Here is a 13,478-nt window from a genome sequence, read left to right on the forward strand (position 1 = left end):
AGTAGATGTTTGCAAATATGAAATGAATTGTATCTTGCTTCCAGTTATATACTGTAATTATCGTAAATTGGTGATATCCACATCGTTGTACGAGTATATCATTACTTTACTGTCAATCAGATTATAATTAGAGTCAATAAATAGGACGATATGGAAATGATCCCATGAATGAATAACAAAATCAAATTGGCTATGCCATAACATCCGTACTATCGTATTCAATATTGTTTAATGTCTGCAAATATGAAATGAATTTCATCTACTACGTGTTAATAAAAGAGGTAAGTTAGCAAGGCAAAGGGCACATCAAATATTTGCTCGAAGAAATGAATCTCAACGTGTACAATATAATAATACTACCATTACTTGGTAACAAAATATCAAGGCATTTTGGTGCTATTATACATACGTATGCTACTTCAATCACCATCAACTTTAAGTTATTTAGCTGCGAGTGGAAAAGTTTCGTTGACATCAAATATAGATAGCAAAATATCAGTGATGCTGCTATTTCTCTGCAGGAATCGCCATCTTGATTAAAAACAAGAAAGCAGTAAATAGGCTATAGCTTCTGTAGGCTGAGAGTACTGTACTGTATGCTGACGGATAATTAATTATAAAAGTATAGAATTAAACACCTACTAAATGTTCAATTTAATACAAGTTAGCATCGATTGAAAATACAATTATTAATTATCCATTCTATTACTGTATTTTATACCCAGAAAGAGTAGGACACTAGTTGAAAGCCTTGAATCACAAGTAGTCGGAGTCAAGACGAGGATTTATGCATAACATGCAATAATCACACTGTTTGAAGTGAGATTTTAATGTTAGCACCGTGTCCAATCTACGGTGCTGTATCGCAATCTGTGAATAAAGGATGTCACGTATGGTGATGACTTCGTCCGACAGTGGACTAAAAATGACTTGGCGCGCGATACTGCCACCAGTAGTAGCCCATTCATTAATTGCCGACCTATCGAATTGCATAGCGACTGGAGATTGCTCAACTTACTGAATACTATACTGTTCCAGCTGTCCGTGACCTGTCTATCCGTCTACTGCAATCTGATACAGTCAGTATTGTAAATTACCGTAGTATTACTGTACTGTACTGTACTGTATACTACAGTACTGTACAGTACAGTACATTTTACAGTGTACCGTACACTACTGTACAGTACTGTACTGTAGATTGCCAAGCACGGAACTAGCTAGCTTGCTCAGGCTTTCTTTTTGCATAACTGCAACTGCAAGAAAGTGTTATTTTAAATTAGTTTTATGCTTTGGCCTTACTATATTGCGAGCATACTGCACAGTGAAAGACCGGGCCTTGAGTAGATTTTTAACATGTTCAAATATGAGTACCCTGCACTATCCACTACAGTGTACCGTAGAGACCCTTAATTAGAGAGCCTCTAAGAGTCTCTAGTGTACAGTATTGCATTGCAAAGGTGACGGTTAGCTGAAGTAAACTTTATTGCAAACATAGAGATTTCTCGATGAGTGTTCGGTGGAAGAATAAAGCAAGAGCTAGTTCTACCTTGTTGAGGTGAAAGACCGGACCTTAAGTAGACGTAATTTCATCTTTTTTAACGGGCTCAAATACGCACTATACCCTAGTGGACACTGTACTGTATGCAACAGAGAGCTGAAAAACGACGAGATTGAGATTGATAGCTTGACTCAGCTCGAATCGAAAAGGTGTATAATTTCCTTGAAACCCAACCCAACTCTAACCCCTCCTTCGTCAAAAAAGTTTCCAGCACTCGCACGGCCCGAACCAACCCCGATTCTTCTTCTATAAGGTTGTAATATCGTAATGTTTTGATAACAGTGAGATTGTACTATCCACGGATCTTCTACTTCTAGAAGTAACCTTAGTAAGAAATTTGTTTTATCACGTATTGACGTATGAAGGTTAGTATTTAGCTATCCGGCATGCATTCCCTTTCCACTTGCGATAATTTCTGCTCTTCTGCAGAGATCAATTCATTATTATATCACGGTAAAAAGTACTACTTGTGAGTGGCGATGGTATTTAAACTGATATTATAAATAATTATTATTTAATATTAGAGTTGAACTACTGTTGCATCCTACGAAATTGAACTCCTTGAAAGTACCATTTGAGAGGCGCAATATGTTAACCTATAAAATAGAATCGTAGATGAAGTGCTTCATTATATTACAAAAGAATTGCCTAGAATGATTAATGAATTAAACATTTTCAATTTTGTTTTCGATTTAACACTAAACGTACTCTTGCGACAGTAATTACATCACTTCAAATTATAAGAAAGCATTTAAAGAAATAAATAAGCTTTTAATTTTATGCACGTTCATAAGTCATCACAACCATTAAAAATCTCTTTCAGTTCTTGCAAGTACTCATCGGCTCGTATAGTATATGAAATTTATTAATTTATAATTAATATATCATTGTAGCGGCAATTAACGATCGATAATCTCTTAGTAAAAATCACGGATTTTATAATATTTTGCTGATCTAACGAACTATGAAATGGTCTAACCTGAAAGTATATAAACAAAATTGTATTTCAAACGTCGAATCGCAATTACAATAAGTTACAAGTAGATTAATAATAACTTGATTTAACAATCGCCATTAGTCTAATCTGCAAATTAATTTTATCCTGATCATTAAACGCATAGCTCTCATTGTTTATAACATATTGCATCATCATTGACTACATCAATTTCGATTTTGAAATTATTCCTAACTAGGAACTAATAAACTATAGTATCTTCTCTGTGACGCAATTACATGTGAGTAGCGCACATCTCTATCAATCATGCGCGTGTAAGCGTTATAGAATTTTGTATTTTATGCAAGGAAATGCATGAAACCTGAATGTAAATATAAAGATTTGCTACACCATTCTATATTCCTTGATTGTATAAGACAATATTCTAACAATGCTCCATGACATACCCTAAATGAATTGATCTGCTAATTGTTTTCCCGCGATTACAATTTGTTGACGATGATTTAGCCCCATGAAGAATACTTTAAACACTGCACTCAATTTGTAAATTTTTTTTAATTAATGGTGAATAACGCCTATAAAACTAAACTTGATATGCGCAATTACATTTTAAATGCTAGTACTCGCTGCTTACATCGAAATCTACTTAAAAACGAATAAAAGAAATCAATCGCTAATAGTCTGCGCTTCCTTCCAATTATCAACGTTATGAGATGTTATTTTCGGTTTTAAAAAATCTTACTATCAATGAAAATATCATTGAGCAAGCTAATGATTTGTTCACAATCTCGATATAGTATAATTAACACCTCGTCCATTTCTATCATTGTTATTTTCTTTGAAATATTATCGTGAATTGAAATTACAGTTCACATTTTTAGGATGCATCATGCAATATTGGTTAAGGCTCCAAAACTGCGTCAAATCATTACCGATGGTGGATATAAATTTAATAAGTTATGAAAGAATGACACAATCGAAAAATAATTGGAATTCTCCAATAACAAAGTTAGGTTTGCTGTTAATAACTATGCTAGACTGTACCATGTGATAATTTCAATTTGTAAAAAAGTTTTACCGTCATACTATTTCGACGATCTAATTCACGTTTTGTGACTGTCATAAATGCAATTAAAGCTATTCAAATAAAATTTTCGAATGGAGGCTGGCCATAAGACTTTTATTATCATTATGCAAAATAATAACGGTAAAGTTGAATTAATGCCAGTATGGATCATCATTTGAATATCTGCGCTCACTCCAATAACTTTAGAACGGTCAAAAATTATAAGCCAATACATTAATGCTCTTTGAAATAGGTTAGCCAATCACTTTTAAAAATTGTCCGATGGATCAATCAAACAAAGCCAACGTACTTTATCAATGAGACTATGCAATATGTGGTAGAGTGTCAAACAATATAGTTCGAAATTTTAACCATTATTAACTTTACATCTGCTATGGCACAGTATCGAATATAGTACATCTAGGAAATAAAATTATTTTGTTTCGATATCTTAATCAATAGCCAATTCTAAGGCAAATAAACCTTTTAAATTTGCCACTACTCAATCAAAGATTAGAAAAAATCCGATTTTAATTGATTTTAATCACATAGCTCTGCTACAAGATCAGATATACATATAGAATTATTCCTAAAGCTCGTAGAATAGCCTTCGATTTCAGTGCTTAATATTCTGACGTCGTAAAGGCAAATACGCCTGTAGATCGTAAAAAAAATAGAGACAAAGGTGTTTGTTACAGTAGCGAAAACGGCTGGATATCATAAAGGTTTGAAGTGCAAATTACTTACTATTTAAATTTACTGTTATACAAATAATTTCGTTTAGTGATATACGAAGATATGGATTGGAATGGAACCGATATAAATTTATCCAGCTTTCTTTTTAAAGAGAAATATACTATTACTACCACCATAAACCAATAAGGCATAGCTTCTATTAGCGTGATTTCTCTTTCCTAATATCATCTTAATCGATTTTTTTGATTTATTCCAACCAAATAGAATTACACCACAGATGGGATATTTATTTGTTGATATCGATACATTAACATGCTCTGCTCTCTATGCATATTTTTCTTTGCGTATGAACTTAGCCTTTAGTCTCCTCCCATCGACTACCAAATTTAAAATTGAGTATGAGAAGTATCGTTACTAATGCGATTAATACTTTCTATCACACTAACTGAATATATAAAAATTGTACAATGACCTCAACTAGCTGTTAGTATTGTTGATGAAACTTAATAACAATTTCTTGTACAATAGTACATAAAACAATTCAAAAATAATGAATTGTTATAAAATAAATAATACTTGGCAATGATAGCGGATGAATACTTTGTTCCTATTCTTATTTTCTGTTTTAGGATCATGCTAATTTTGGAATATCGAACAGCAGACACAATATATTAATAAGAGTCAACAATATAGACAAAGATTATGCTAATGATGCTTGTAAAATGAAAAATTAGAAGTTATTACCTTATTAATAACAGTTGCACAGTGATAATTTTTATCACTTACCTTACTAAATCTCTAGATTTAGTATATATCGTGCAAACTAGCTAAAACCTAGATGTGTATACTATACGGCTTCTTCCACTCTTCCTAATTTACAACACTTTAGTAAAAATACAATTCTTTAATGACAATAAAAGACTTTTAGGCCCGTCATAATATCTTGTAGGTAAGCTCATAGAAGAATTACGCACCTGCTATTTTATATAAACTTTCTATATATCTCCTTGAAATCACTTGAAGAGCTGGTAAAGAAAGTTTACTTACTAGTAAATAGTAGTTAAAACAATCATCAGGAATGGATTCATCTGCAGTATTTGAAATTCCTAAGGGACTGACAAATGCTTTACAAGAATTTACCGTTAGTTTGTTATGCGAAAAGCCAAGTAATATTTACGACTTTGCAGCAAGTTATTTTACCAAACTGTCTAAGGAGAGGAAGAAATCATTAAACGATGAGATCAGTGATTCAGATGATAGTGAGTATATTACGAATTTTTCCTTTATTCTTTCATCTTCGATATGATCATATAGTTTTACCAATTTCTTACTCACACCTTGTACGTAAACGTTATAATTATGCGTTGATATTCGAATTATTTATTTCTCTCACTAATGACGTTTTTTCTTCACTGAAATATTGTAACATAACATAAAATACAGTGTAACCAATCATCCTTAATCAAATTTTCTCGATTCTTTTTACCCGATATTAATTAAAAAATTTATATCAAATGACATCTCCAGTATTGACGATTTTATTCATTCATGGATTTTATTATTTATCATATCAATTTCGAATTTAAATCAACTGACAGTACCACAATTACTTTGATCACCAATTTTTTTATAAGGGATCATTGATCTACCGTAGTTCAAGTAATAAATAAAACCTCAACAATATTAAAAACAATTACAATAATGAGTTTGATGAGGTAATTCATTCTAGTTTCTCTAAGAAATAAATACCCAAGTCTAGTCTACCAATGTATTGATAAGTATACGTAAATCAGATTTTAAAAATGAATGTGGTAAAAGCTTGTAGCAAGAGTGCACATACAAATTTGTTCTCAATAGTGAGATACAGAATTTTAATGCTTGTTAGAGGTGTGAGAATCTAAAATCACTTTCTTCCATTTGATTAAGACTAACTTTCATATAGCCAGTTTCTTAAGGTTTATCCATAATTATTGGAGACAAAATACTATGACAATTACAGGTCATTATTTCTCTCACTAAATGGTTATTCCAGGCTCTTAAAGCCATTACTACTGATCAAGTTGTAAATTAACAGCCAAAAAATTAATTTATCCAATATTAAATTAAATGAAATAATAATACCCATCACTCTCTATCGAAGTTTTTAACTTCGAAGTCATCTATAATAAATTTGAACATCGCGATTCAAGCAAAAGATTGACAATGTTTCAGTTAGGCTATTTCAAATCCTTCTCATCTTGATACTCTTACGAATATTGATATCGAAGATATAGTCATAACTTGCTACAATTAGTCAAGATCATTTTATGAAGAAACGCGCATATACATCAGGAAATGAAATACACCCAATTAAAATAAACATTATTACCGTATTAAGAAATACGCTATCCACTTTCCCACTATTTTTATCGATTTAAAAGGACAAGAAATGAAGATACTGTATTTTCTTATCGTTTCTGTAGAGTAGAGAAAAAAGCCATATAACAAACAAACAGACGAGACTATCAAAGAATATCGACACCAATTATGTAATCATTTTCAATCGATTAGTTTTTGTATTTCTAATGGTTAAACTGAGAAAAGATCTTAGACATGGCTAGCCTTAATCATTGCGAAATTAAAGGCATTTCGGAAGTACCGGTAATTAGCTTTAAATTGATCATATCAATATATAATGGTCGCCAGGCTACTGCTACTCATCACTACCAGCAATAAACATATCTATTCCGCTTAGAATAAACTTTAAGGGTACATCACTTGTAAAGCGCTAGTATTAAATTTAACTTTGAAAATAGGAACGATAGTTATTATACATAAAACAGGGAACTTATTTATTTTATTAATGCTAAAGCAATTAAGATACAGATCGAGTAGAGGAGGAAAAATGTAAAAATTAGAATAAAATTAAGCCAAGGACTGCGACAAATTAATAAACTAACAGAGTATTGCTTATCCAGTGCCAGTTTGTGTTTGTATAGAAACTGGCTTTTGAATAAATAGTACGCTGTTTAATTACCGTTGTGAACTAAATCTCACCTGTAATTTCTATTTAATTTTCTTATTAAACTATCTGTAAACCAAATTTTTTTATGAAACAGGAGCTTTGTTATCGTTTATCAAAAAATCGATTTAGTAACTGTTACTGGGAATGTAATTATTTCCTCACGATATTTTAAAATTGATTCTATATTTTAAGTAATCCATAATCAATTCGTGAAAATTTTATATCTCCTACACCAACAACTTTTCAATTGTATCTATGGATGAAGACGTTATTGTGATTATAGCAAATATTATTGACGATATCTCTAAAAATATATAATATGTAGAAATCGATATCACCCAATTAAAAGGACGTTGGCGAGAAATTTGTATATTTTATAATTTGATGTTTCAACATACTATTGTTCCATTACTTGTTAGTATGATGTTTAAGACGATATTTGACAAGGATTCTCTTTCTTAAATACTTTCATTTTATAATAAGGCGATACAGAAACAGACCGTCATTATTATTTCATTTATTTATTTCATACTTATTGGTAACTATGTTATGAAATTTTATTTGTTATACAATGTAATTCATTCCATTTCCTGTTAATGTACAATCCAATCGATAAATTAAGTAGCAAGTTACGAGAAACAGATATATTTCGTGTTTGCTACATTTGCATTAAAGTGAAATGGTACCATATTGAATGTGAGCAAATAAAATGCCCATGTAATACTGCGTATAGTAAATAAATAAACATGAATTATTTAGTTTACTAACTTAAGAGAAATTTAGTTTAGACATTATTAATTAAAAGAAAGACATCTAGCAAGGAATCAGTACTTGCATTATACACGTACATAATATTCCAATACGTGACTGTAATTAGGAAGCGTATCGTAACTTATCAGCTATTCTATGTGATAGCTTGCGAAATAACTGAATAAGATTATCGGGCTAGCTTTGAATATTTATTCTAAAATAACAGAAAATGACTGTACACAAAATTTAGATACTATGGTACTAATGAGTTAGTTTGAAGAAGAAAATTTGTTCAAATAAGTGTAAATTAATCTCTAAAATTTTACAATAAAGAAAAGGACACAGACAAGTATTATACTATGAAAAATTTGATTATATTTGTCTGTCTATAAAGTAATTGTAATGAAACAGTTGAAACCATATACATTTATACTGCTTAAACTACTGTATGCATCGTACCATATGTATAGGTCTATGATATATAAGACCATAAAAACACCGCTTGGGATTCTAAATAATGCACTATATGATAATTAGTAAATAGTTTCGCTGGTCCTTGATACTGACTATTTTGCTTAATTACCTCTTCCACTAACACAAAGGTTGAGTTTCTATCATTGGCATAGGAATGTCATTCAGGATCATAGATAAACCCTACAATTAATTAATAGATAGTTCTGCTGGGCTTTGCTATCAATTATTTTAATCTATTAAATCATTTACATTCAGATCTAGTAAGATAAAGCCTCACGTAGGTAACTATTGTAATGTAAAGTTTTTTGTCGCTTAAAAACTTTTAGTTGTATTAAATGTGTGTAGTAAAGCTAATTTTCAACGTTCACAATAAATCCGACTAACTGAATTGTTAAAATCGCATTAAGCTTTACTCAATAACACCCTAAAACTGTGACAGTATAATAACCTACCAGCAAGAAAAACTACTGATTTACTCGATGTAGCTCATATACTTTACTGCAAACCTATTAAATTACGTAATTAAATCATCATTAGCCGTAATATATGAAGCACTCTTTCAAGAGTTAGCGAATATGTAGTATTAATCGTTTTGATAATAAATAGCAATTTAATGATAATGTTAAACTTATAACATTACGATTTGCAGTGCCAACAACTAATCTTATTGAAATTACAAAATCATGTGTAATGCTTAAACGAATCTTGTTTAATTTTTGTTCGGCCAGCCTTGGGTTCATTATGGCTAATAAGCCAAAAACTTATATCTTACACTATATTATAGCTACTTAAACTTCACCTAATTAGTTCAGACATTATCCTATGAAAGTTTCCGCGATAGCACTTTGTATATCCTTCCGTTAGTTGATATCACTAATTAAATATACTGGCAGTAAAGAAACATTTTTATAAGGTGCAGTATAGAATAGCATTTTATCCAACGACTTCCTCCAGAAATATATTATTCGATATTCTGCCATAATCACCGTCATTGCCTTTCAATATTTCATCCTTTTTGAATATTTTATTAACCTCCCTTCCTCTTGACGCCCTATCGAACCAGAGTAATTCCCAGTATACAAGCATTTTCATATTAATCCAGTTCCAACGTTCAAATTAAGGAAATTAATCCCAGAATTTCCTATATATTGTTATAGTACCTAAGTCTCATTTATAACTTTTTTCTTCCTAAGGTGAAAATGAACAACGATATCGAAGAAGAAAATCAGGTGCAACAACTATAGCAATTAAAATTCTTTGAATAGTGATGTAGGCGCTATCAATTTTAAATAGTAATACTTTAAGATCAACTGATTTATGACAATTAAGCATAAAATCGAAACTTATGTGGCCAAAATCTGCAGTCATCAAAATATTTTAAAATCTTACGATTATTAATACTTTCAGTATCTGCTGAGTCCTATGCTCCAGACCCGTTTGAAGATGATGGAATAAGTGGAGTAAGCAATTCATCTTAAATATTGCGTATCAGAATTATATACGTACAACTCCGTTTTATAGAAGAATATCGCATTTCGTATTCCTGCATAAATTTTTTCGATTTCAGACTGTTTTATAAAATTTTTCAAAAAAATTACCGAAAATTAAGCTCTCTTTATTTTATACCTATCAGGTTTATCATTTCAAAACGGAGGAGCAAAGAAAGCGATTGGATGCTTCCGTTAAGACGTCTTTCCTATTTAACAATCTTGATGAGGTAATAGGTTTTCAAAATTGGAACACAAAAATAGAAATCATGATCATCTATAATATAATTGATAGCATGGTAATATGATATATAATTAGCCCTATTGGAAGTTCACTCTCATCTAGACCTAGTTATGGCGTAGTTTTATAGCACACACGTTAACTAACTACCTACGGAAATATCTTGTATGTCAATTTCGTAATGTACTGCCACTGTACAATCATCGTCATCTGTTATAGCTAGATATCAATTACAAGAATAATGTCACATTTTGACATTTACTATAATGTTCATCTAATTAATTTATCATGATTATGCAAGGCTAAAGAACCGCTTCTCAACCTGTTTCGATTTTAATTATCATAGGAAAAAAATGCTGAAGTTCTAGATGCTATGTTTGAGAGAAAGGTATCGCAAATTAGAGCATCTATCTATTTTTTAGCTCCGATACTATACGCTATTTAGCCGGTTATTACTCATTAATTAAATACTCATAATTCTTTTTTACCTTACCTGTTCATTTTAAAATAATATGATATTTATCTTGAATAAACTATATTTCAGCGATAAATTAACCTGTAGATTTCCATTTATTGCAGTAACACTCGTAAGCGGTTCAGACCTTTGGATTTTCAACTTTTGCTTTGTTTATTATTTTTAATTAGGTCGAACCTGAAGAACATGTCATTGATCAAGGAGATAGTGGTGATAACTTCTACGTTATCGATAGGTAAATCCTATTTCTATAAATCAACCTAAAATAATTTTGTATGTTACGATATAAACTGTATTCATTAACAAAATGCATAAGACAAACACCCTAACTATTATGGCATTAATATTTAAAACAATCTTAGTGGTGTCTATGAAGTCGTTGTTACTTTGAATAATGTCGCAAAAACGGTAAGTAAAAATTAAAAATTGAAGCAGCTACATGTATAAGTTGAAAATAGAATCACTTGCAAAGCAATATCCGTAATTAATGCGGCGTATTGGCATTTCATTCAATACATTAAAGTAATCGAAGCAGTTTCGAAGTTATCTATCTTAACTATATTAACCGTTATAAATCATCTATTACTAGTGAGAGAATTCATTTGTTATTTTGTCAACTTTACATTAGGTAGCAACTTATCAAGGTTCTGGCAGCTTTGGTGAATTGGCTTTAATGTATAATACACCGAGGTAAGATTCTAAGTGATGAATTTATGCAACTACAATCACTAATTTTGATATTTGTAGGAAAGTATTAAAATGAAATTGAAATACTACCAAACTAAATCAATATTTCAATTTGACATTGGATTAATAGAGCTGCTACTATTATTGCCAAAAGTGAGGGATCTTTATGGGCTCTGGTAACATTCTCCAACTAGTATTTTATGTAGCTAATTATCAGGCCTTAAGGCAATTCTCTTACAACCATAATCGTCTCACTTTAAAGATGGCATAAAATAAATCCTTTCACTCTACTCATACTTTTATCAATAGGATCGCACTACCTTTAGAAGAATCTTGATGACTGCTTCGGCCAAGAAGGTAACGTAGCTGTGCTTATATTATGAGTAATAAGACATATTGGATAGTAAAGCTATCGAACAAGCAGATTCGAAGTTCAAAGTAGAATATATTATCTTCAAAGAATTTCCATCCATCTGAATTCTTTAGAGAAAAGTATACGAAGAAATCTTAGGGTCCGTCAGCATTCTGAAAAGCTTAGAAAAGCATGAAAGAATGAGTTTAGCTGATGCTCTTGAAACGAGACGAATCAAGGATGGCCAAGCAATTATCAAACAGGTAACGCATAGTAGACAATTCTTATCATATCCTATAACGGCCACTAATAATTTTAAAACCCAATGGATAGGGAGATGATGCGGATGCCTTCTATTTTGTCGAAAAGGGAGAGTGCCAAGTTGTGATAGAGGTATAATAGGTTAATTTATTTTAATCATCGTAATTTATGTTACTGTACCCCATTTATAGTCGTACTGAAAAGAACTGAAAGATTTTCCATGCAAGTGTAGACAACAGTTGGCTTCAGCAATTAGTTCTTATGATTGCTAAATGATATGACATAGTTTGCTAATAATTTCTTCCTTTGCTCACTTCATCAAGAAAAATGGAGTAGAAACTGAAGTAACTCGCTTAAAAGTCGGCGATTATTTCGGAGGTAATTTCTATTAAAGCATACATTTGTCGTTAGCAATTTTATTCAGGATTTCACTATTACGGCTAACAACCATTTAACTCCATTTTAGAATTAGCCTTAATTACTCATAGTAAGCGTGCTGCATCGGTTTATGCCTTAGGAGATGTAAGCATAGCAGGTTTGTATTTTAAGTGCCTACAAGCTCCGAAATGTCTTTATTGATTCCATGTTTTATAAATTCTATAGCGCTTATGTGCGTGTGTAGAGGATTACCTCAGACTAATACGCAATTCTACCTCCTTACAGCTTTGGATGTTGCAGCATTCGAGCGCCTGTTAGGTCCATGCATGGGAATAATGAAACGAAATTCTCGCCGTTATGAAAAACCAAAATAACTATAATGTCAATAATCGTTAATATTCGTTACTTTATCTTTTATTTTAGTTCTTCTTAATAAGCGCAATAAATAAAAGAAAATGATTAATATAACGTCTTCAAGTCGGTATACTTACAATAGCCTAGGTTAAACCTAACTTTAAAAATTTTTAAGCTGCTATTTTACACCATTTATATATAAACAGCTACAGTGATATGGCTTTGATGTAACTTCGCTTATTTTAAAAGTTAAAAATAATCTTAATTATGCTAAACACTTTCTCTCACACAGTTATTTACTAGCCTACACTGTGATATAAATTCTGATCAAGTAAGTTATGTAAGCTCTAATTGAGTAGTCCTAATTGAGATTTGCTCCAATTTGCTAAATTAAAGTTGCTTTTACCTTAGCGTATCGATAAATATTAGGTGTTTAGACTTCTGATAACTCTAGTATTAGTGCCCTTAATATATTGACTAATGTAGGTATAACATCTTGATCTAGTACACTTGTATTAGATATTTACGCGACGACATTAACTTCTGGAATACTAACTCTGTAAAAATGATCACTATTAAATTAAATCATTTAATCATATTGTTTACTGAAATATACTATTAATCTTAGCTAGCTTACTAGTTAAGTGCTGGTATCTCGTGATTTCCATAAAAAATTATTACGTGCCGTTTATCAGTCAATAAGACAATATATCAATAGTATTGTAGATTTTAGAATTTGA

At 31.1% G+C, this 13,478-nt stretch overlaps 1 protein-coding gene across 1 annotated transcript; it reads left to right on the forward strand.

Moving 5' to 3' along the window:
- Positions 1 to 5,353: 5,353 nt before the first annotated feature.
- Positions 5,354 to 12,758, forward strand: TRIADDRAFT_23617 (uncharacterized protein; the record flags this gene model as incomplete). Its single annotated transcript, XM_002111341.1, has 15 exons — positions 5,354 to 5,534; positions 9,697 to 9,732; positions 9,911 to 9,963; positions 10,137 to 10,220; positions 10,578 to 10,619; positions 10,877 to 10,941; positions 11,069 to 11,118; positions 11,339 to 11,396; positions 11,524 to 11,569; positions 11,703 to 11,750; positions 11,880 to 12,008; positions 12,079 to 12,138; positions 12,330 to 12,384; positions 12,473 to 12,541; positions 12,670 to 12,758. 15 exons carry the CDS (start codon positions 5,354 to 5,356, stop codon positions 12,756 to 12,758), a joined length of 1,065 nt encoding a protein of 354 aa, XP_002111377.1.
- Positions 12,759 to 13,478: the final 720 nt, after the last annotated feature.

The sequence above is a fragment of the Trichoplax adhaerens genome, genomic scaffold (genome assembly GCF_000150275.1).
Source record: "Trichoplax adhaerens TRIADscaffold_4 genomic scaffold, whole genome shotgun sequence".
Classification (NCBI taxonomy): Eukaryota; Metazoa; Placozoa; class Uniplacotomia; order Trichoplacea; family Trichoplacidae; genus Trichoplax; species Trichoplax adhaerens.